This window comes from Centroberyx affinis, unplaced genomic scaffold, assembly GCF_046629955.1.
Source record: "Centroberyx affinis isolate AG114_WGS23_722 - 3 ecotype Tasmania unplaced genomic scaffold, CSIRO-AGI_Caff_v1 ptg000503l_1, whole genome shotgun sequence".
Lineage (NCBI taxonomy): Eukaryota > Metazoa > Chordata > Actinopteri > Beryciformes > Berycidae > Centroberyx > Centroberyx affinis.
Window position 1 is genome coordinate 547,480 of NW_027279155.1, and position 24,849 is coordinate 572,328.

Consider the following 24,849-nt stretch of genomic DNA (forward strand, 5'->3'; position numbering starts at 1 on the left):
CGGAAAGTGGTACGGTCACAAGCTCAAATTCCGAGAATTGAGCTCGTCTGATTCTTAGAACTGGGGTTCTTAGAAGTGGTGATGCAAGAAGTTTCTAGGAAAGCGCTACCAGGTGATTTTTTAAATTCCTTTTTTCCTCTAATTTGGCGCGAAGTTGTTATCTACTCTGTATTGCCTATGTTTTAGACGCGGCTATTTCTCCGATTGTGTTGTAAAATGTTTGTCGAAGCCGGGGTGATGTGATTGTGTTTGGTGGCAGTTTGAACACTAGACTCTAACTGATACTCTTGAGTGGCTTCTCTAGTGACAGCCCGCTACTCTCCTGACAGATCATCTGCCTCAATGTTGCGCTTATTCGCTGGTCGCCTCGACACAGCGGACAGCAGCCTGCTCTTTACATTGTAGTGACACGGAATCACGTTGTAAAGCTGTAATAGCGAGCGGGCTAGATAACTACTCTGAAAAAAAGGCAGGTTCGTGGGCGCTGCTTCGCTGTCCAGACTCGGGGTTTCTACAGTACGGGTGATAGGCTTGATAGGCTACTGTTGGCTCAGTGAACAGTGTCAGCGCAGCCCTGGTGTTGCTGCACCCTGATTTTATAGCCTACTACTTTGTTTGTTGAACACAAAATGTGACGGCGTCTGCTGCGCGCTGTCAGGCGAACTTTGCTGGCAGCTTGTCATTCAGCGGTAGCCTCAGGTTCAGGATATTTTTACTTGGTTGTGACAGTAATTTGCTCTAATGGAGCGCAAAGGCTGCGCTAAACATCCCGTGTTACGCTGCCGTTACACTGTAGCGGAAATATTGTAGCGCAGGGCTGATGGGTTTTTCTTTCCGCTGTGCAAGAAACATCGACTCGCACCAAGTTGTCTCTTTATCTTTCCACTGTGACTGTGCTGCATGATGTGCAAAACCTAGCCCACTCTAAACTACCCGGAGTTTAACTGTATGATGCACACTGAGTTGGCGTTAGGCTGCCCGTCAAAGTGTTGCCTATGTTTTTTTTTTTCTTCACGGTCTAGCAGTTGTTTCGGGTGTATTTTTGTTTGGGGATAGTCAGAATCAGACTGTTTATACAATAACGGGGATATAGCGGAGACCTGCCTCAACTCAGTTTACCCACTTTTTTTTAGGCGGACATAAATCCTAATCATGTAATTTAATATTAGGCTATACATCACATTAAGTAGGGAGACACACTGACTGACTCGAGTTATATGATGATATGGTCTTTTAAGGAAAAACGAATAAATCAAGTATTTCCTGAAAATAACAATTTATTTTGTTTATATTGGTGGTTGTTTGTCTTATGATGATCACCGTCTGCAGGTCAGAGTTTATCCACTTTTTTGTATCAGTAATGTTGGAGTCTGTTTTGGCAACATTCTATTCCTGCACTTTATTTTCGGACGGGTCCAGTTACAAACTTCAGTCTTGACATTGACGTAGAGATACTAACATAAATCAGTGTGTCTGTGTTATGGAATCCAATTCTATTTTGAGTTTACAAAATTTTACTATTGACTCGCATACAGTTATTGACCTGGAGAGGAATTATAGCTTATTGGCAAAAAAAACAAGAACAAAAAAACCCCAGATCTGATGGAGCCTCGCAGTGATGCGTCGTCACTGGCTTTATGATAGTCAACAAGGAAAACTGTTACTTCTATACCCGTGCCAGCTGCACCAGGTTATGTTGTAGATTCATTCATGGTGAGGACATCTTGTGGTGGAAATTTAAATTCATAGTTAGGATAATATTTGTTTTCATTAATACGTTTTAATGAATACGTGGCTTGCTGGGCGAAATTACTATTCTTATCATATTATCCTATTCGACTGCTCATCCAGAGAAATGATAGGAAATTGGACACTGCCCCACTGGAGGCAAACTTAGGCTGAACTTTTCTCCATAACATTTTCCTCTTTAAATTTTCCTCCCCGCTTTTTTTAAATGTTCATTTTGATGTAGGACTAACAACATAAGCAACGGATTTAGAAATTATGCTAATTTCCACCCCGAAATGATGGACTGTTTATGAAATAAAGATGCGCTCTTTTTAATCTATCAGTTTGTCAGTTTCCAACGGAGTCATTTGTATTTCTGATGAATAAGACTATGGCAAGTTTATGCCTCTAATATTTCTGATGTTTTTCTCTGGCCAGAGCAAGAGCCTATGCTACAATTTTTCATTTGTACAAAATATAACTAGTGCAATTGTTATCTATCAACCAGTGGTTGAGGCTGAAAATATGACAAGAATAGATTTTAAATGTCTAGACAATGTTTGTTTAATAAATGGCGCCGCCTTCTGGCAGAAGGGCTCCATCTGTGGCTCAGACTGTGGTGGGTGATAAAGACTATTTGAGGAATATAAATAATCTTAACCCAATTAATTTTCTTCAAAAGTAGGCTACCTTTACTTCAGGCCTTAAACATAAAAGTGATTTGTTGTGTATTAATGAATTCAAGAAACTTTTCTGTGAAATAATCTCTATATTTTTCTATTTCCAGAACTTGACAAAATGGCTTGCGCAGCAGACAGCTGCATACAATTCACGCGCCATGCAAGTGATGTTCTGCTCAACCTGAATCGGCTGCGTAGCAGGGATATTCTCACAGATGTCACTATCTTGGTGAACAGACAGCAGTTTCGTGCGCACAAGACCGTTCTCATGGCTTGCAGGTGTGTGTTATTTAAGTCAGGTTATATGAGGGTTTTTTTCAGCAGCTCCTTTGAAGATGAAGTGACTGATCTTTCTCTTTCTTTCTTCATTTTTTCATGACTGCAGTGGGCTGTTTTACACCATCTTTACTGACTCCCATAAGTGCAACCTTAATGCTATCAGCCTGGACCCAAAAGTGGACCCAGAAGGCTTTGCCATTCTCCTGGAGTTTATGTACACCTCCCGTCTCACACTGAAGGAGAGCCTGATTATGGCCATCATGAACACAGCCATCTACTTGCAGATGGACCATGTTGTGGACACCTGCCACAGATTCATCAAGTCCAGGTTGGTAGTAGTAGGTTCCGTTTCAAATCAGTACAAATCCATTATCAATGTGTGCTGTGTTCTCACCTTCTCATTCTGTCCACAGTGATCCATCTGCCAAGCTGCCCAGAGATGAGTTTTTGGTCAGTCCCTTGGTTTTACCTCAGGATGTCCATGCTTACCGGCCCCATGATGTTGTTGACAGTTTGCACAGCCGCGTAGCTCCATTCAGGGATGGGAGGCCCTATGCTTCAAACATGTTCAATGGGGTCAGTACCCCCAGCAACTACCATCTCTACGGTCAGTTTCCTATGCCAGGATTCCCTTTCCCTCTCTGCAAGCTGACTGATGCCAAAAATGCTTTTGCTGACCTCTCAAAGGGTGGTATCCACCACAAGCATTGCTCTCCGCATGACAGCACCAGCACCATGAGGGCAGAATACACCCGGGCAGTGGGCGCCTCTAGCATTATTCACTCCGCCACCTATGCTTCCAGGGAGGTAGGAAGAGACGATGAGATGAGGAAGGAAAGCCATGAGGGGGTCGGCCAGTCTATCGGTCTCGGTCCGAGGAAGCGCGTGTTTCCCATGTTGAGCCTTGAGCAGCAGAAGGAGACGGGCAAAGAGCACGCTCCTCAGGCGGAGGAAGACATGATCCATCAGCACTACCCTCTGGGGATCTCCTCTGCCGGACGCAAGAGCCTGATGAGCAGCCCGCAGAGCCCCCTCAAATCAGACTGCCAGCCCAACTCCCCGACAGAATCTAGCAGTAGCAAGAACGCCGGCCTCTCCCAGGCTGCCCGAGCGCAAGCCCCGCAAGGTACGCCGGACCCCAAGGCTCGCAACTGGAAGAAGTACAAGTTCATTGTGCTAAATCAGAGTGCCAAGGAGGATGAGGCCGGGCTGCGGGACCCTGGGCTGCGTTCACCTCAGCGCCTTGGCCTGCAACCCTACCTCCATCCCAGCGACTCTGAGAACCTCGACCCACAAACCACCACCAAGAGCAGCGAGCACAGTGAGGATCTACCTGTGCCCCAGGCCAGCCGCCTCAACAACATCATCAACAGGTGAGACCCTCTCTTACAAAATGCACAGCTGCACATTCAAGGTAGTTGAAAAGCTGGTAAACTACAATGTAAAGAGGTAATTGTTGGTATAATAAATACAACAGGAAAATGTAAGCTTAATATGTAAATCCTTACCCACATTGTGTCATATATAAATATATATATATATATATATATATATATGTATCCTGAAACCCATGATACACTGCCAGGATTTTGAGAAAATGTAAGAACTGATCACAGATGAAAGGAGAATTTCATCAACAATTATGACCAACAGTATTTGCTATACTTTAGTTCATTATAACCCACTGTTAGACACTTAAACTTGTGTCATTCACTAATTTGCATCCCTCCCCATGGCAATATTCCCCATCACTATGGCCTCAGAAAGTTGTCCATGTATTATTGCCTTAGTGCTTTATGCATAAAAACAGCCCAGTCTTATATTGAAATTTGCATGTATCAGCGACTTTTATCATCATTTTGAAAAAAATATGTCTAACTTGAAGTATTTGTTTTCCATCTCTAGAGCACTTGAGGGATCACAGAGGAATGGTGACAGTCACCCTTCACACTACCTGAGTCGCCTGAACTGCTCCTCCTGTGGCTCTCAGTCCCCGCAGCACTCAGAAGTCTGTCCCAACCCCTCCGGGTCCCGATTAGCGGAGGAGATGGCCGAGTTGCATTCAGAATACTCAGACTCCAGCTGTGGTGAGTTTCTGACTGCATATACAACAGAAGATGAGTCTTATCATGTCCGTGGCTAATGCAAATCAACAATTATCATCTGTTATTTAGGCTTGGAGGTTAATTCTATTTTCTGATTTCTCCTGAACAGAAAATGGTACATTCTTTTGTAATGAATGTGACTCAAAGTTTGCTGAAGATGAAGCTCTAAAGCAACATATGCTTCAAGTACACAGCGACAAGCCATACAAGTGTGACCGCTGCCAGGCAGCTTTCCGCTACAAGGGCAACCTTGCCAGCCACAAGACTGTCCACACAGGTACAATCATACAACATTTAACTTTATTGACTTATCTAAGAGATGAATTTATTGTTTTCCAAGCCTGTGCTGCTTTGCTGCTTTATACTGAAATGTTTTCTTTGATATTTTCAGGAGAGAAGCCGTATCGCTGTAATATCTGTGGTGCTCAGTTCAACAGACCAGCAAACCTCAAGACTCATACTCGCATCCACTCAGGAGAGAAGCCATACAAATGTGAGACGTGTGGAGCTCGTTTTGTACAGGTGAGACACTTTTACATAGTCTGAATTTAGTCACGGCCTTCTTTTTCCATTGTGTGTGGATTAATAGCATTGACACTCGACTCTTAGCTGTGATTATGGGTACAATGGTAATGCGCTTATCATCAGCACGACCAAAGTACCCATAATCACAGAGAAGAACATCCTCACGGGTATTACAGCTTTTATACAAAGGCTGCAAATACGTGTACTGGCTGAAAAGTTTCATCCATGGTTGTGGGTGTGTATAAAATTATTGCTAATTAGCTCCCTGGACACCACAAACGTTACTGTAGCGACCAATAAAGCACAGCTGGTAGAACAGTAGAAATGCTCTTTTGACCAATCTTTTGCCCAAGTTTGGCTTATTTATTGGATTATTTGTATGATTTTCAAACTTTTTTTTTTTGCATGTGTGTGTTTTCAGGTCGCTCATCTCCGTGCCCATGTGTTGATCCACACGGGCGAGAAGCCATATCCATGTGAGATCTGTGGAACACGCTTCCGTCACCTCCAGACGCTGAAGAGCCACCTGCGTATCCACACAGGAGAAAAACCCTACCATGTAAGTTCACACATGCTTAAAAATGTTCCAAACAAGCTCACACAATCACGCCAACTTCTGCTGAATGTGATATACTGCGAGGCGGGGGAATACCTGACAATAATGTAACATTTCCCTTTTCAGTGTGAGAAATGCAACTTGCACTTCCGCCACAAGAGTCAGCTGCGATTGCATCTGCGACAGAAGCACGGAGCCATCACTAACACAAAGATCCAGTACCGTATGTCCACTGCAGACATGCCAACTGACTTGACGAAGGCATGCTGAGCTGGAAGAAGTGAATGAGGGCAATTTTGGTGGGGGCAACCTTGACCTTGGCATTTAAAGACCCCAACTTGTACAATCATCCAAAATTGTAGTGCCACACTGTGTTCATTAGATAAGACAAATTAATTGGCAGTGTACGCCATTCTAAACGGGTTTCCACTACATGTGAACGTAGAGCCACATATGGCATCTTAGTCACTTTATTGTTTCTATATAGATATGAATATATAGTTATGTTGGGAGTGTTTCTAAGCTTTGAAGGTACGTATATAAAGCTTTATTTTGTTGAGAAGGATGGAATGTAAACAATCCATTTTTTGAAAATACAGTATTTTATATCAAAGAACTTACTTTTCTGAAAGTATTGAAATTTTGATTGACGGGTGGTACATATATTTTAAGATAATGGAATTTCCGGCTGTATAAAGAGTTGTCTATACATTTTTATCTAGATGTACGTACATGTTACACCATGTGAAGTTGCCATATTCATGTGAATGGAAAAAAAGTAAACATTGGACATTGTAATTGGATTTAGTCTAAAACATATCAAGATGATTGCTGCTCTTTGATGAGGATGTGCATGAGGCATTGCTACCGTTGCCAATTGTCAACATACATGAAGTGTGCAACTGCATAAATATTGTGACATATTCTGTAATTATATCCATGGGATTGCTCTCTGCTGGCGGAGCCAATCTACAACTTAAGTGTTGAAATATGCATTTCAAGGTACTGCTTTGTTATGACCAAGAAAATATTTTGCTTCAAATGTATTTGTATAGATGTGATTTTGTTTTTTTTGTTAATTTGTTTTCATAAGTGAAGGTTTACAGTTTTGGTCATTGTTCTAGAACCTACAGTAAAGTTGTGTAAGTGTCAAGATTTTGTTTGTACATACACTGTGTATTCAATGTGCCTTTATCTATGGTGACTGAATTCCTCTCCATTCAGTCCAGCTCTATTAAGGTACAACTCAAGGACGCCACTTGTCCTAGATTCCTGTGTGTGTGTGTGTGTGTGTGTGTGCGTGTGCGTGTGCGTGTGTGTGTGTGTATATATTTTTAAAGGCTTGTCACCAACCTTAAAACATGCAAATTCATCATTGCTTGAGCTGTAAATCTTCAGGACTTGTTTTTGGATTGGGCTTTTTTTAACTGCATTAAAATTATTGTACAATGTTATAGATGTATGAATGTAAAATAAAGGTATTGGATTTCTATGTATTAACACCAGAGTCAAGTGTTTACTTTTGAATGGACTTTTTGTGGACTTGTCAAATGAGTAGCATGATGGATATAATTCATACTGGCAGACAGCTTTATAATTTTACTTTAATAACATGAAGCAGAATAGACTGCTATAGAAAACGCAATACGAAGGCAAGTTCAGCCTTTGCAGACTCCAGGGTTACTTTTGGTAAAACCAAACTATATCTGCAAAACACACTTTACTAGATTGTAGCTACTGGGTCTGTGTTTCATGACAGCTGATAAAAAAGAGATGGTAAGCAAAATAAAATTTAAAAAAGGTTTGCATGTTGAAATTTCCCCTGATGTTGACCAAAACAGAAACTCTGGAAATATTGCAACTCTCCACCTAGAACACAGAAAAATGCAAATGTCTGGCGTTACTTATGTTTACCATCTTTAAAATGATATATTGAAATAACACAAGATTTGTTATTCCTCACTATGCACATGCAGATGTTTTGAAAAATGACTCAACAGATCAAATACAGCGTTGTGAGGGAGATTAACTACCCAGTCGCTTAATTTTCTACTTCACCATTTACACTAGGGGAAAATGTGGCTTTCCTTATCTGGCTTGATAAAGAGCTCTTGCCAACAAAGGATATTTTCATTGTGTAAACAGGAAGACTGTGTTTACAGGTCCAGACTGATTCCTCTGGAGGTAGAAGGCAGGAACTATATTCAGAGCCACATTCTGCCTGTTGATGCTACCCGTCTTCAGTCAGATCACTAAGAAAGATGCTGTAGGCCTGTCTGGATGACGATGATGTACTTCATATTGATTAATGTTCCCCAACAGACCAGTAATAAGGATGAAAATGATTGATGAGTTATAACTGTACCAGTAACTGTTAACATACAAACAAAAAAAATGAGGGCGATCATCAACTTTGTTACCATCCTCTCATTCAAAGACATTTGAGTAATGCAAAAATCCTGTTCCCACTGACAACTTGACAACTAGCTTTAGATTTTACATACTGTTTTGGCTATAAAGCAATCGACAGTCCGGTCTGTACTTGATCCCATAGGCTGTTGCAGCAGTAAATAGTGATAGGTTACAGCAGAGAAAAATATAGTATAAATAAGAATGGAGTAAATGAGGGATATTAAACATAATTAAACAGTCAATACAACACTAGGACATATATAGAACTACAATTAGGAAAAGTATGAAATACATTAATAACAGCGTGTAAGGTGTGAAAAATAGCAGCAGTAGAGCACACTGAGACAAAGACATTAATGAAAAATACATATATTAAAATATACAAAAATAAGTTTGAAAATGAATGAAAAAATATAAAAATGTCAAGATATATGCAATACGTAACAAATGAGAATATGAGAAAAGACAAATGTTAATTTACAGTATATAGTGGACGTGCAAAATGTGCATGTGTGTACTGTACTGGTTCACCTGTGTAGACCAGATAAGCCTGTGGTTCCACCTAAAGGTGGGATCAAACTCTACTAGTATTAAGTTCCACAACCCATCTAGAAAAGACTCATGATACTGTGTTCCTTAGAGATGCTGTCAAGTCTTTACCACAATCTCTTATATTTGAAGCCATCTGAATAATCTGATTATCTGGATGAAATGAGGGTGAAGGATTTTATAGTCTTTAATTTCCCATAAATGCAATAATTTACAAAATAATAGTCGCTTCCACAATCACAGGTGATGGTAATAAAGTTTAATCAATTTATCTCGTTGGAACAAATACAAGCCCAAAAACTCAATGTCCATAATTTCAAAACCTCCAACGAAAACATTTCCATAAGAAAAATCACAATACCTTGAACAGATTTTTTTTATTATTTCCAAATAAAAAAAAAATTAAAAAAATCCAATCACCCAAAAGCCATAATTGGTTTACAACATAAGCGGTGCTTGTTATACGTAACATTAACATTACAGCAGATCTTTACATCAACTGGGCTCTGTGGACTCAGAACTGTAATAGGTTGTGTCATTTTATCAAAGTTTTTTAACAAAACCAAAAAAGTATCAAGTTTATGGGGACCCAAATATGGCTTGCGAGGTAGATAACATTCCCAGCAATTAATATTTTGCAAAACAGAGATCAGTAATGCCAGGAATGCAGAGTATGGGACAACAAGCAATATTGCTTAATGACAAGATTTGCTGGAACTCTTGATGCTCATCTGGTTCAAATTAACCGAACACAAAACTTCAGATACAAGACTTCACCACCCCTATACCCCAAACCGGCCATCCCCTCCCTCCCCCTCCCTCAGACTAAGTCCCATCCTGTGGGTGAATCACTGCTTCTGCTGCATCGCTTCTTTCCGTGCAGCATCTTGCAGCAGCTGAGTGTCGACTTCGTCCGCAGGCAGCTGAACGTACCGGACCACCGACCCACGGATGAAACAGTTTTTCACAGAGAGCTGGAGAAAAGTTAAACAAAAACACAATGGACTTTCAAGACAATTATCATTCAGTGTTAAATAGTATCCAAACAAAAGCCTGCAATGCAAATGACAAAGTCTTACAAGCACTCGTTAAGCATCCAGATCTATTGCTGAAGCCCAAATACCTGATAATAAACAGTATTACTGATGTACAACACTTGTAAATATAGGCTACCGAATGTGAGGAGACAGATGAACTTACCATATGTGGATATTTCTCTGGATCTGTGACACTGATGTCTGTAAGTTTGATGTTCAGGTACTGAAACACACAAGAAGAAGAACACGGTGATGACAAAAGTATGACACCGTCTTTTACAAAATGTAAAACTGAATGGATTTGTTCCACAAAAGTAAATAAAGTCTGTCAGATGAATTCCTACCTGATCAACAGAATGAAGTGTTCCACAGATGCTGAAAAAGAGGTTGCAGGAGAAAAGCAAAGTTTGAAATTTGTAATCATTCCAGGCATGCGAACATGTCAGGGAAGAGTTTTGGGGACATGGAAAACTAATATAATATATACAAACAGACTCTCTCTTTTAAAATAGCTTATTTAAAAATTGCATGAATGTGTAACATGAATTTTTGAGCCCCATCAACATCAAATTTGCCCCCAGCTACTGTAAATAATGGAGACTACAGACAGAGCCAGCATCAGGGAACTAAGCGGCAACATCACACAACAAACCTCAAGTCATTTTTGAGCTCCACGACCACATCCTTCCCCACCAACGACTTGAAAAACGAGTAGAAAAGCTGGAAAACAAAAGTACGATGTTAGCTAGATAACGAGGAATCGTAAGCTACATATTGGGGTAAGCAAGCAAGGCTGCCGACATCGTAACGTAACGGCTAGGTAAATGTGGAGTGTGATACACAGTTGGCTAAATAACATGGAGGCGATAGTGAATTGATGCAAACCCTACGTGAGTAATTCAATGTATCATCGTATCTTACAGCAGAACATTTGTTGTAATGTGAAAAACAAATTGATACATTCAAAGTAATTTCTCACCATTATCGCTGCTGTTCCCTGTGGCGCTTCGTCTGAGGTTGATGATGTTTCAGCCTGCGTAATATTCCCGTGACGGACCCTGGACAACAGGGTACAGTTACGCATGCGCTCCACGAGGGGGAGCCAGAGAGCACCTGGAACAGTCACATTGGTTTGTGAGACTGATATTTTGTGCAGATGAGAAGTGTCCGCTAGTTCTCAGTCCTAGCACTTTGCAAAAAGTGGCTGGCGTTGTCAAACAGTGAACCTGAGTAAGTTTTATTGTAACTAAGTGAATGCTGCCGCCATCACGCAAATACCATTATGAGATATAACACTTCCAACTATTTAGTTGTTGATTGAGGGCTCAGGCTTTTTCTTCAACAGGTTTTCAACTGTATGTAAGTAAGTACTGTGGCCATAGAGATACAGTTTTGGCAGAGTGCCATTCTGGTTTGAGCTGGCAGTGACAGCTCCCACAATCTGGACTGGCCCTCTGCAGTGTGTCCCTGACTACAGTGGTTGTCACTCCCAGTCCTCACGGCCCGGTCGTCTAATCAGGGACTGATTTACAACTGGGATTCAAGGTGAGTGCCATGAACTAGCTGTTTGAGAATCACGTGGTTCTCACAGTGCCTCTGGTGTTCTATCCCACCAGGTAGTTAATTGCATTCACCTGGCATCCCAGGTGTACAATAGTCCCTGATTAGATGGCTGGGATAAAAAGCAGCAGGGTTCTGGGTCCTCAGGTCCAGCATTAAAACCCACTGAGGCAGGCCCTCTGCCCTAAGTGCCTCTTGAGATTCACCAGAACATGTTCAATTTTATTCTCTCCAGGAAGTAAACTGTTTAACATGTACCCAGCGGAACCAATCAGTTCCTTAGAGCAGAGGGGGAATCACGTGCCATGGAGGGCCGAGAGGCTGCAGGTTTTCAGTCCAACCAAACACAACAGCAGCTGATTTCACTAATGAGTTCCTCCTCTCTGGTTGAAGGTGGACTGAGCAGTGAAATGTGTTTGGTTGGCTGTAGTGGTGTAGTGGTGATTGGACTACAAATGAAGAGGGTACAAAATTATATCTATTGATAAAAGTAAAAAAAACCCTTTTAAGATTCAAGTACTTGAGTGTATGGCAAGTTCATTTTAGAGGTCTTAAACGAACATCTCATCTGTGATACCAAGTGCAGCTGTTCCAGGAAGTAACAATAGACAGTGATATCTTTTTTTTTTTTTTTTACTCATGTCTGACTGAACCAAAAAAATGCAGGGGAATTAAATTATTGATCATTAAATTTCTGAATAATATCAAGTAAAAGAAAAGATAATTAACATGCCCCCTTTGATTTAAATATTTATACCAGTTTGGACAAAAGAAAAGACATTTCAGTATCTAACTCTTTGCATGCAATTCTTTTAGACAACAGCAGGTGGAAGCAAATGATCTTGTTACAGGACCAAGGTCTCGTTTGCAGACCTACAGAAACATTTATTTACAGTTTAGCAGGCCTATAATCTAATGGCATTAATTATGACATAGAGGCTGCAGGGAAACACAAAATAACAACGAAGCCTAATTAAGCCTTGACTTATTAATTTATTGGAGCAATTAATATACATCTTCAAGGCAGACATCCAAACTTCTGTGCAAGAAAATACTGGGTGGTATTCATCCGTTAGCTAATAGTGTAAGACCCTTCATGTAATGTAACAGAAGTGTTTGCAAGGCAAGCAGAATTCTCAAACCTATTTTTCACACGCGTTTAATAGAGCTGCAGTCTGTTTGTATCTTTAATATGCATGTCATATTAATGCAAATGAATCAGTGAGGCAGTTCCAAGGGGGGCAATGACTGGCCAAAAACTACCGGAGCGTTTATTCAATGTATTTTACGTTTTGTCAAAATGCAGGAAGCTGCTCAGCCGGTGCTGAACCCCACAGCAGGACCTCACTTCACAGAACGGCCCATCTTCGATGCTTGAGTCTCAGGATGCACTGAAGAAAGACAAGATCAAAGAGTTTTCAACATTAGGTAAAGATAACATGACTAATATTCTATCTATCTATCTATCTATCTATCTATCTATCTATCTATCTATCTATTTATACCACGTTTAACGCCTTACTGTCTTTGGGCTGCGGCTGTCCAGGCCTTGCTGGTTGCCGGTTTTTGCTGGGGAGTTCGGAGCTGTCTCTGTAGTCTCGGGGTTTAGCTTGCTGGGGCTCCGGCAGGCCGGGCCGGGACTTGACAGGCAGAGGGGGCCGGTTGTTGGCCATGCCCCCTTCTGAGCGTGAGGGCACCACTGGTTTCTTGAACGTGGTAGGGTGCAGGGTGGCGGGGCCCGAAGGCTGAGGTTTGGTCTCGGAGCAGGTGAAGGATCGATTGCGAGGGGTGGGCACAGGGGGGCGATCGGGATCCCCGTCCGCTGGTTTGGAGGATCCAAACATGGCATCTGGGGGTGCAAGGTGGTCCTTCTGCTGAGATGATTTCCCCATTGCACCGTACAGAGGATTGTCAAACATCTCTGATGGCTTTTCATCCTCACCGCTAGGAGACACAGAGTTAGGTAATAAAGATTCAGTTTCAAACAGGCCTTTCTGTTGAATCATATTAGCTGATATCTTATGTAAGAGTTAAAAATGAAATGTTGCATCTTATCCAAATCAGACACTTACAAAGGACCTGATGCTTTCCCCGTGGGACTGCGCGTGGTCGCATCGTAACTCTTTTTGGGAATGATGTTGCCCAGGTGCAAGTCCTTACTCACTTGCCCAGCCGTTCCTTTTGGTGGCATGCTGTAACTCCAGCCCTTATCTATTGCACTCCCAGCTTTGAAGATCACTCCCATGTAATTGGGGTTAGTAATATCAATTGCGTGGGGAAGGGCAAATCTGTCAACCAGAAAAAAAGAAATCAAACACTGAGGGCATGTGATATTGTGAAGTAACCACAAGATAAAAGAAATATCTTACTTGCTGAGGTTGTCACATCTGCCTTTTGAGGTGGCAGGATCATCCTTTTCAACTTTGATGAAATCTGAATAAACAGAATAGACAGAATAAAATAGCAATTAATACTAAAATAAAGGCATGAATTTATGAGAAAGAATAAACTGAAAAATAGCATAATAATTTGAAAATTTCCAGGTCAGTATGCAAATGTTTTACAGTAGATTGTAGTGTACTGTTTAGGACAGAAAGCGATCTAACAGATTTTCAGACTCACCATATAGCTTTTCTGTCTGCTTGCCCTCTGAGGTGCGTAGCTGGATGCCCCCTGTCAAGGTGCCTGTCCTCTCCCCATGGTGAGTCAGCGTGACGTGAAACTCGGTGTAGCAGTACTCAGCGGCCCGCAGCGCAACACAGCCCTCTCCTGCGGGAACAGCACAACAGCAAGACAATATTTAAAGTCTCGCTCAGCTCACTGGGTCTGTATCACCGTATGTAGGTTTATTACCGTAAGACTCGTCACAGTCTGTTGACTTGACACAGATGAGGATGTGCTGATCCAAAAGGTACTCTGGGTCTGAGATGATGGGAATGAGCTTGAAGAGAGATAAAAGACAAAGACAGTGAATAATGATTTTCATGCACCACAACAATCAGCTTGCATACTGAAAACGGCGTCCTCATTTTACCTCAACTTGAGCGCCAAACCGGACTTTTATTGACCCATCTGGGTGCTCCGTGTTCTCTCCCTCTGAAGTCTTCACAATTTCTGTGGACATTTAGAGTAATGTTTGTAGTTTTTCTATAACTGCCCATATCAAGGCCATTGTAATAGAATCCAACATGATATAGTCAATCAAAAAGAGTGCAACATACTCTCCAAGCAGCTGGAATGGTATTCAATGAAGAATTTTGTCTTCGATTTTGTCAATAAGGTGGCAACACAGTTCATGAACTGTATCCCACCTTGAGACACATTGTTTGGATCTGGAAAAAACAACAAACAGAGGTTTTTACATCATACTGCAGATATTGGAGCAAAGACGTTTGTAGAACACATAAACTCATCTGCAGCGAGACATAGAGGGTGAAAGTACCGTTCTTTGAGACAAACTGCGAGGCCACGCCAACTTCAAATGTTGCGAAAACTGGTGAGTGGTCACTTGTCATGATGTCATTAGTGCACCCTGCAAGTCGAAAAGTTTGTCCAATTACTGTGTTTTGCCAAATGTCATCAAAACAAGTAACAACATTGTTCATTGAATGTTACTCACCATACGACTGGCAGACAACATGAACCAGAGGGTATGACTTCCGCAGGACGCGATCACACCAGGAGGGAAGATTGTATTTTGTCTGCAAAGTAGAATTCATTAAAAAAGTAAGAACCTTCAAGAAAACCTTAAAAATCAGGCTCTACAGAGACAATTTCAGCAATGCCACCAAGCCTAGTAGTGCTGAATTTGGTGCTATTCTAATTGCTAGATGGTCAGATGTTTAGTCTTCATTCAAACTACTTGTGCTTACTAGCAGTTAGGGCAGACAAATGCAAAAGTATCTCCCATAGGAAGCCTTGCTTTGGCCTTCCTATAGGGGAAAATGTTATTTTGTAACTTAAAAAAAGTATGTATTCATGCGAAATATGAACAAATTTATTCAGGATTTAATGTCTGGAGCTGTTCTATAAAGAATAAATTAGGGGAAAATGGTAAAATTGAGTGTGTGAGCACCCAGGCAGAACATTTATTGGTTCAAAACCACAGAAAAAAGCTTATTAAGATATAAAAAACTCAAAAATACATTCTGTGGGTTCACAAAATGAGACTCCCATTCATTGTTACTTCATAACAATAAGTATAAGCTCTGTTTCTGTAGCAGTTGTCAAAAACAGCGTTGCAAAGCATATAACTTTAAGTATCAGTAAAGCACCTAAAATATTTTTAACATTTTAACATTTTATTTGATCCCTAATTTATTTTTTAGTTTGCTGTTTGTGAATAGCACAATGTGTGAGAGGAAGAATGACTTGATCACTAAAGATACATGTGACTAACTAATGCTGTGCTAGAGTTAATTTCATTTTTGGTTGAAATGGGATCAAACATGCTTGCAGGTCTGGATCAGCTCCAGATAGCTAATTTCTTGAGGCTCTCCACAGCACAAAGCTGGGAAACGTGTTGAAATTACCCCAGTGCCTGTAGATGAGTTATATTATGAATTTGCCATGAGCCACAACATACCTTCACACTGATGTTCTGACCTAGATGGCTTAAAGCAAAAGCATGTTCTGGGTCACTGGAGATTCGTGTTCAAAGCGAACATGACCTCCGATTCAGTGAATACTTAAGTTGTGGACATCTTTACTGTTTCTGCACTGTGGGGCGTGACTATGGCCAGAGAGGGAGAAGACATCTGACAAAACACAATCCTACCCCTGTGGCTTTGGCCTTTGTGTAGGCATACTTCTCTCGTGTGTCTCTTTCAAAACGATACGTGGGTGCAAAAGTGATATCCTCTTCATCTACAGTCAAAGGAAATAAACAAGACAAGCGTTTTTCAACATTTTGATGTATGCTGATAACTGATGAATGCAACAGAGAATGTAGGGCACAGAGTAAATGTCAGTCACACATAAAGGGAATCACACCTATCTGCTGTGTGCCTTCATGCCTAAATGGTGTATATACAGAAGGATTATCAGCATGTGTTCATGGCTCACCGAAATGCAAGAAGACCTTTCCCTCATCCCTTTCCATGTTGAGCTGGTCTTTACTGAGGAGTTCCTGGTACTGCTGCTGTTTGATCTTTGTCACAATGTGCTCAGCTTCCTGTAAGGAGAAACAATGCAAAGTAGTGACTCTTCCTGCCTCACAATGTTAGCAGTTGCTGTATATAACAGCTGACAAGCAGCACGCTCTTTTAGGCACCAGTGGTCCATATTCTTTGTATTGTTTTGCATGATCTCTTATTTCTGAGTAATGCACTGAACTCAGTGTAGAGACATCTGTCCCATAAGGAAACATTTCAATAGAAATCTGGTTAATACACATAAAACAACAGCTGCATGAATACTGATTTATACCTTGTGTCATCTATCATGCAGTGTCTAATATCTGTGTCATTTGTACAACAACAACAGTAATAAAACTGCCAAGTCAGTTGGCAAGAATTTCAAAATAAAGGTTAGGATTGTATGACATAGGTATTACATAAACACCATATAAAAGCTGACACAAGGTATAATCTTTATTCATAAATGTGCATGTTGTTATTAAGAAGCTTCATTTAAATGTTTTATCTGTGTTATTAACTGGGTTCCAAGTACGGCGTTACATCATATTGTCTGTTTTCTTCTTTGCTGCCATTCGTTTATATATTTTCTGTGATCTGTCTATATTGTTGACAACTTACCGTTGAAGGAAATTCAATCCGATAGTTCAAATCACCAAGCCAGAAGATGTGGGTGAATTGATGCGTAATGTCAAAAGGATTCAGTTTCTTGTCGCCCAGATTCAGGAATCGCAGAATGTTGACATAGTTCTGATTGCGTCTGCAGAGAGAGAGAAGAGAAGTTATTGGCCACACAAATGATAAAATGTGGTTTCAGGAATAATACTGCTTTCTGTTTTTATTGCTACTTTGGAACACATTCAATTTGGGCTTATTACACTTTAAGTTCTACTCCATATATGTAATAATCTCACTTCAAACTTTGTTGTTGTTAAAAATATAATCTGCTGCTCACCTGAGCTTCTTCTCGCTCCCTGAGGTCAGGTGACTGTTGACAAAGCCAAAGGATGTACGATTGAACATGAAGGACACTCCCACTGCTCCCTTGTTTCCTACAAAACAACCAGAGCGATGAGTTCTCATGGGTATTTATTCATCTATTCTTTCATGTCACTGAAATGGCACGGGGAGAAGTGGAATAACCTACCCAGTGTATTGGCGATCCCGGTCTTAACACTGTCTGAGAAAACGTGGGAGATTCTGTTTTCGTGCTCTGGCTTTGCTAGCACCACGATCCGGATGTTCCAGAGAGTGTGGATCGCCACCTGGATGTCAGAAGATGTATATTATGCATCATGGCACTGGACCCGCATTCAGTTGTATTTTGGCATTTCTGACACAGTTACTCACTGCTTTGAAGCTGATATTTGTGATGTTCCTCAAGACAGACATTTTTCAGCATGTCCCCCCACTCCTTCTCTCCCAACGCATCCTCTTGAGTCCCAATTACATAAATATCATGCGGGATATGGTCAGCGGTGTCGTCACGCGTCTTCCCTTGGCCCTTACACTGAAACCAGGACTTGATGTTGTGGGGAGGACTGGCATTCCCTGTGGGTTTACGGAACGATTCTCAACTTTGGAATGATCTCTGATACTGAAGTATTATGTTGATTTGTCATCTATGAGTACAAAACAAAGTCAAACATAGGTTTAATATGTAAACATTGTTACCCATGTTCCAGGTGCCAACAAACACTGTGATCATGTCTGGCTCAGGTTTGCCAGAGTGTTTGTTTTTCATTTGTTGAAGAAGCTGGCAGAATCCCTCTCTCTTCTGGTGAAGTGCAAAAGAGTAAAAAATATATAAACATTAACAACAAACCAATCACACGTTAAATTGTGTTACTAATAAGCATGTGTAATTAAGCTAGTAATAGCATCTGAATTAAAATTTATTTTACAAGAATGGTTTTTGTAGAGAGTAATTTTAGTCATTACACTATTCTTCCCTTGGACTTCAATCACTTTGCCTATGACAATGTTCTCATAATTAATCCTTTCAAAGACCATTCTTCTTAAATGACATGCTTAATGTGACTAGAACGTTAAACCAAACCAGGAGCAGGCTCATTGGCAGATGTCTATAGACAAAACAATGTACAATTTCCATTAAAATGATTACCTTTGTGTCATCAAACACAAACTCTTTACGCAGAACCTTCTCTTTCTCTGTCTCCACCACGATGACAAGTTTGACATGCATTTTCTGGGATTTCACCAACTGCAGGACTGGATGATTACAGCACACTCACTAAAAAATTGCAATGTTGCATGTGTACACAGCAATAGTTAAAAAACACAATGGATTTAGGTTATAGCATAATACGATCCCTTACTTTTATTGTGCACAAAGTATTTGTCTTCAGGCCCATCTTTAGACTTCTTGAAGTAGACTTTCCCACTTTCAACATCCACTTTGACGAACGACTTTGTGGAAATACCAAGAGATTCTGTCTTGACCTGCAACCATAGAGGAAACTGACCCTTATCAAATGTACAACAAACTGCTAGACATCGCAATATTTTAATTTCATTTTCTGCAGTGTATTGCATTATTTAATTTAGACACTAAGCACCTCAAATGTAATAGGCGGTATGAGAGATCTTCTGTGGCCTCCATCGTATCCAACAGACTCAAACACAGCAGTTTTAGCCTGAAAAAATAATACATGTTTTTTTTTCAATAATTTTCACAGGACTACAGCTTCAGATTAACTTGCAACTGTAATTTACGTCATCGATTGATGTGAAGCAATAAACCCATTAATAACCAAGATCATTAATGATTAATTAGAAACTGTCAGTGAATGATGTCTAGTGAAAATGAGTTATGATTATCCCATATGGTACATTACCTTTTCTTCTACTGAGTAGAGCAGTTTTGTTAGTTGCTCAAGCCTAAATGATATAGACTGTCCTGAATCGGCAGAAATCTAAAAATGGAGGAAAAAACCCATGGTGAAAAGTTTTTTTTCTGTGTGTGAGAGAGAGAGAGAGAGAGAGAGAGAGAGAGACTATCTACAGTCGTTGAATAATAAATCAGTGTTGTTATTTTCTCAAATATTCTTAGAAGTCAGTGTCTTAAATATTATAAATGGATTAATGATGCTGTTGATCTATGAACGGATCAAAGGGCCACTTACTTGACTCCTATATCGTCCAATCCCTGGGGAGAGCTGCTGGTCCAACAATTTCTGAAAGGCCTCCAGAGTTGGCAGGGTGCGGGAAATTTCACTGCCCCACAAAAAGATGAGAGCATGGTTAAAGCGGGCTTTGGATAAATATCAGTGAATGATGTTGTGGAGATACTGGCCTATATAATGCATAGGGTAGTAAATGTACCTGTTCAGATTCTTGCAGATCGTCATTGTCAGCTTCTTCAGAGAGGGGAGGTTGGGATTACCGTTCTGCACTTGGTCAGCGTCCAAAGTTATTGAGGTCCTGAAGTATTCCTGGATGGCCTTTTGGTGCTCCTCTGGTACTCTGGATTACACACCACAGGATCACTTTGAACATTGTTGTCTCATACTTTATACAACGGGTAGTGTCAGCCATGTAATCTGATAGGTTAAATAAAGCACTTCTTATGTTAGTACACTATTTTAAAGAAACTTTTCCAGACAGTACACATGCAGTGGTAATTGTATAAAAGCTGTACTTGAAGTTGTTCTTTAGTGTGATTATGGGTACTTCAGTGCTGCTTTGTACCGCATTATGCATAACGCATAGTCAAAACCTTTGTATGATGACTCACTATAGACTGTAGGTAGTTCTTACTGGGTGCGCTGCATAAATGCAATTCTTAGTTGTAGGGCTGCAACTAACGATTATTTTCGTTGTCGATTAATCTGTCGATTATTTTCTCGATTAATCGATTAGTTGTTTGGTCTATAACATGTCAGAAAATGGTGAAAAATGTGGATCAGTGTTTCCCAAAGCCCAAGATGACGTCCTCAAATGTCTTGTTTTGTCCACAACCCAAAGATATTCAGTTTACTGTCATAGAGGAGTAAAGAAACCAGAAAATATTCACATTTAAGAAGCTGGAATCAGAGAATTTTGACTTATTTTTCTTAAAAAATTACTTAAACCGATTAATCGATTATCAAAATAGTTGGCGATTAATTTAATAGTTGACAACTAATCGATTAATCATAAATGTGATCATACCCTGACATGTCCACATTTTGCAGTCTCTGTAGAAAGGTGTCTGATAAGGACATGCAGGCCTGTTCAGAGCTCTTCGAGTCGCCGTCTTTTCCATCACTGGCTGTGAAGTTCCTGGGTGGCAGTTGTGGCGGATGGTTGTTGGGTTCTGCAGAGAAAAGATTCAGCAGGTTTCAGCACACAACAGTCATTTCAGCTCATAATCTGATCATGATTCTCTCATGAATATCTACGACAGAGAGATGTCTTCTGCTTTATAGTGTAGCCGCTGTACAGATAACGTTGAGGTGTTTGACCTGGCTCGTCCTCTACCTCCTCCTCCTTCTGCACCGGGAACTGCAGGTGTGTGACAAGACCCATATTGGGACTGTAGTACGCGTCCACCAGCTCAGACAACACAGAGAAGAACCTGATCGGGACTCCCTCGGATGCCTGTAGAACAGAACACAGCAGACAAATAACACTCTGTCTCTCTGTTGAAGCTAAAACAGCAGATGTCATTAGAGCTGGAATGTCATGTGGTTTTCTCTCATGTCAACCAACCAGACAGCATACTTTTACCGGTGATAATTGCCCAATGGTATCAAGTAGGGCAAATCTCTTCAACTGGGTAGGAAAATGTTGCATTGTGTGACTGTACTTGTCATTGATTATGAAAGTTTCCCAGTCTCTATAGAGAAATAATATTTTACATCAGGTACTGATGTTTCCTTTACAACTACTACTAATACCCATTAGCCTAGCTAGCTCTCGACCAATCACACGATCAGAAGAGACCTGTGCTCTACTACACAGCTCGTACACAGCGACTGATTTGAAGTCCAAAGATGCTGAAAAAATTATTAGCAGAGGTGAAAATTGTTACAGATCTTAACATGTAGAGCAGTGTAGCTAGCTAGGCCTGTCAAGTCAAGCCAAAAATAATTTCAACTGCAGCCCGGCACGACACATTGCACCATTGTCACTGTCGGTTGCACTGTCTGCGGCTTTTTAGGGCAGACTAGGGCAGCGCTCATGTTATTTGAGAATGTCAGAAAGTTGAGAAAAAAAACTGTAAATCTCACCTCCTGCCAGGGACTATCATTTCTAGAGGAGAGTGTTTCTTATATGAAACCCTCCTCTTGTCCACATAGACATTGTTTTCACAAAATTCACAAAACAGGTTTTTGACATGGTCCTTGTATTCTATTTTCAGTAGCTCACTGACCACTGGCACATTTCCATAAGGTTTTAAACATGCAGTAGTCCAATCCCTCCGAAAGAAACCCAGCTCAGATCCTACGTTCCTTAATAACTACAGGCCTATTGTAAAAGCACCATTTCTAGCAAACATTTTAGAGAAAGTTCTTTCAACTCAGCTGATGTCTTTTTTGAACCACAACATTTTTGAGAAATTTCAATCTGGATTTAGTGCACTTTTGCTACTTTAATTGACCGTCTGAGGCACCAGGTTGGTATTACAGATACAGCACAGATCTGGTTCAGCTCCTACTTCTCCAACATTTCTCTGTCACCATAGATAACTTATCATCTTCAGCACATTTTACCTTCAGGGTTCCACAGGGTTCAATTTTAGCCCTATCTTATATTCCCTGTGCATGCTCCTACTTTGTCACTCTAACTGTAAACAGAATGTCTCTTTTCACTTCTACGCTGATGATACTATATTACTATACTATATTTTCCCCTCATTCCTAGCAACCTAAACTACATTGACACCCTCCATGAGTGCCTTGCACTTGTGGAGGATAACTTAATCCAAAGCATACCAGGTATCCTATCTTCGAATGTGAAGTCAGTGGGCAGAGATTTGAGGGTGTTTTTGATAGCAGTCTAAGCTTTGATGAGCAGGTAAATGTAGTCCTGTTTCTATCAGTGGAGAGATTCTATCCAAAATCCAAAATCAACCATTCTTATCATCATGCCTTTTACCTTCTCACGGCTAAATTACTGCAATCCTTCGACTCCCGCCTCAGTCAAAAGCTCCTCTCACACCCCCAGTTCACACAGAATGCCGCCACTAGCAAGTTTTTAACAGGTGTCAAACATAGAGACCACATGATTACTCCAGTCCTTGCCTCCGTATACTGAGAGAGATTTTACGAAATGTAGCTAAGTCTGGCAGTACAGTGCAATGAGCCAGCTTTTCCAGGCAAAGCTCCTCTGGCCATTCCTCAGTCTAGACTGAAAACAATAGGTGATCGGGCATTTACCAATAGAGCCCCTACACTGTGAAACAAATATTTTATTAGATTATAAACATTGTCCATTTACCATAAACTTGGAGTGGCCCAGCCATCACCAGGCACACTTAGCATGAGTCTTAAGGAGGCAACAGTGAAATGAAAGTTGTTGCCATCTGGATGCTTGCATGAGATACTTACTGTTAGTCCACCCTCATAGACAGAGAAGAGGAAGTGCTACACATTCACAGACTCTGAAAGTAACCCAGTTAATATTTAGTTAAGCTTACAGGTTTTGTTTGCAGTAAAATATCATGCAGTTGCCAACTACAGCAGTCAACCTGCTAGTAGTATACACAAAGGAGCAAAAGTCATCCAAATGGTGAGAAAACATTGAGAGACACAAGGGATACTTTGAAAGCAAACTTGAAATGGTACAGTTCACATACATTTGTTATGTTGCCTCAACTCTGTTTTGATATAATTACAAATTGTGATTTATTCAAGAAAAATGTTGCTACCAGCCCATGAAGTGTTATATATATATCAGTCTTAAATTGGTTTATATCCTTACAGGTGCCACAGCATTTAAGATGTCTGCAGCCCTTATTTTTTGAGAAGATTATAATCAAAAGCTGAGGTAGTGTGGTGCATGAGAAATAGCCCTTTAGTCTCAACTATCAGTAATTGACAGTGATGATTAAATTAACAGTTTTTTAAAGTTGGAACACAAGCATTAGGCCTACAGTATATGGTGCCATCTGCCATATTGTTTGACCCACCTGGACAGAGAGCTTCTTCTCCTCATTTGGCAGGATTCTGTATGTGTACACACAGTTCTGGTATCTGTTGTTAAAAATAATAAAATGTAAATTTCTGTCATTGGAATATAACGTAAAGTAAAGGAACATCCTGGCTCATGTATTCAATGGCCTCAGTGTCTCCTATTTAGTATGCAGTTTGAGTATCAGTTTGTTTGGGTGACACTTTAAATGAAAACTGACTGATGCAAAAACATATGAGTTGCAGAGGGCAAAGGCTGTTGCTTCGCAGGAGCACAGTATGCAAATAAAGGGGAACTAGCCTAGCATTGCAATGTGATGAGCAAACAAAGTATGATATAATAAACAAATCATGTCATGCTGCGACATTTTAGAAATGTTCTGTTAGGTCTATCCAAATTATGACACCTAATGCTAAACGCACATAATGTCCAATTGCAGTTTTTTTTTTCCATTAGTTCAGTTCATACCTAATTCACATTGCATTTTGTCATGGTTCCTTGAACAAGGAACAAGAATGAGAATCATCCATCATCATTAAAATGTATTATGGTGAACTATCAGCTACATGTGCGGTAGATAGAAACAAGTAATGTTTACTTACAAAACACAGAGGGCATACGCGCCTTGTATTGACTCACTGCCCCGGAGAAGGAAGCTTCCATCCCTCGCTGCTTTGGAGAGGAGATCCTCCGCTTTGGATCGAGTTATATTGCCATGGTACCAAGGTTGATAACTTGGCATCCTGTTTCTCACTCAAAACACCGAGGTCAAGAGTTTTGCATCTGCTCTCAAAGTGTAAAACAACAAAGTAAAGTAGTCTCAGTGTTTCTTTCTGGCTGTTTTCATCTTTCACTGTGTGTGCATTTATGTCCCTTCTCTCTCTTGTTCATCCTCTGTCTCTTCCTGTTAGCAGGGCGAAAGCTGTAAAAGGAAGCTGCTACCAACACAACTCTGAACTTCCTCATTTGAGAAGTTTGAGAGGACGGCCACAGAGCTACCACTCTGTCTGTAACACTACAGATCACACAAAGCTGTCAGAGGGAAAATAGACTTTAACTGCTGGGTAGAAACCTTTATCACATAATTCTAATGATTAACCAGCGTACCCAAGAGTAAAACTATTTTTTTTATTCTGGACTGTCCAA

At 40.6% G+C, this 24,849-nt stretch overlaps 3 protein-coding genes across 3 annotated transcripts; 1 reads left to right on the forward strand and 2 right to left on the reverse strand.

Annotated features, from left to right (window-relative positions):
* Window positions 1-76: 76 nt before the first annotated feature.
* bcl6aa (BCL6A transcription repressor a) lies at window positions 77-7,347 on the forward strand. The gene is made up of 9 exons (XM_071517593.1): window positions 77-112; window positions 2,516-2,687; window positions 2,794-3,015; window positions 3,101-4,060; window positions 4,593-4,774; window positions 4,902-5,069; window positions 5,184-5,314; window positions 5,739-5,876; window positions 6,000-7,347. Exons 1-9 carry the CDS (start codon window positions 82-84, stop codon window positions 6,141-6,143), a joined length of 2,148 nt encoding a protein of 715 aa, XP_071373694.1. The 5' UTR covers window positions 77-81; the 3' UTR covers window positions 6,144-7,347.
* Window positions 7,348-9,078: 1,731 nt separating this feature from the next.
* Window positions 9,079-10,895, reverse strand: smx5. The gene is made up of 5 exons (XM_071517621.1): window positions 10,851-10,895; window positions 10,524-10,591; window positions 10,216-10,246; window positions 10,035-10,094; window positions 9,079-9,808 (listed from the first exon to the last, which is right to left on the reverse strand). The coding sequence occupies exons 1-5, from the start codon at window positions 10,851-10,853 to the stop codon at window positions 9,683-9,685; spliced, it is 288 nt and encodes a 95-aa protein (XP_071373722.1). The 5' UTR covers window positions 10,854-10,895; the 3' UTR covers window positions 9,079-9,682.
* A 1,187-nt stretch (window positions 10,896-12,082) lies between these two features.
* On the reverse strand, window positions 12,083-24,594 carry inpp5d (inositol polyphosphate-5-phosphatase D). Its single transcript, XM_071517581.1, is given in 28 exon segments — window positions 12,083-12,822; window positions 12,954-13,375; window positions 13,504-13,719; window positions 13,801-13,864; window positions 14,054-14,200; window positions 14,285-14,372; window positions 14,466-14,545; window positions 14,653-14,763; window positions 14,874-14,963; window positions 15,051-15,132; window positions 16,209-16,297; window positions 16,496-16,604; window positions 17,188-17,326; window positions 17,522-17,618; window positions 17,714-17,831; window positions 17,917-17,952; window positions 17,954-18,117; window positions 18,241-18,343; window positions 18,692-18,798; window positions 18,906-19,029; window positions 19,146-19,223; window positions 19,425-19,502; window positions 19,713-19,803; window positions 19,912-20,052; window positions 20,740-20,884; window positions 21,033-21,168; window positions 23,702-23,765; window positions 24,306-24,594. Coding segments are annotated over 28 exon segments (3,306 nt in total). The 5' UTR covers window positions 24,446-24,594; the 3' UTR covers window positions 12,083-12,775.
* Between the last annotated feature and the right edge of the window lie 255 nt (window positions 24,595-24,849).

Bases quoted from the DNA above. Each gene is read 5' to 3' on its own strand.
- bcl6aa (XM_071517593.1), top strand. From the start codon at position 82: ATGCAAGAAGTTTCTAGGAAAGCGCTACCAG. The intron at 2,688-2,793 runs GTGTGTGTTATT...TCATGACTGCAG, and splicing joins ACCGTTCTCATGGCTTGCAG to TGGGCTGTTTTACACCATCT. The intron at 4,061-4,592 runs GTGAGACCCTCT...TTCCATCTCTAG, and splicing joins CTCAACAACATCATCAACAG to AGCACTTGAGGGATCACAGA.
- smx5 (XM_071517621.1), bottom strand. The intron at 10,095-10,215 runs GTAGGAATTCAT...TGTGTGTTTCAG, and splicing joins CACTTCATTCTGTTGATCAG to TACCTGAACATCAAACTTAC. The intron at 9,809-10,034 runs GTAAGTTCATCT...ACTTTTCTCCAG, and splicing joins CAGAGAAATATCCACATATG to CTCTCTGTGAAAAACTGTTT.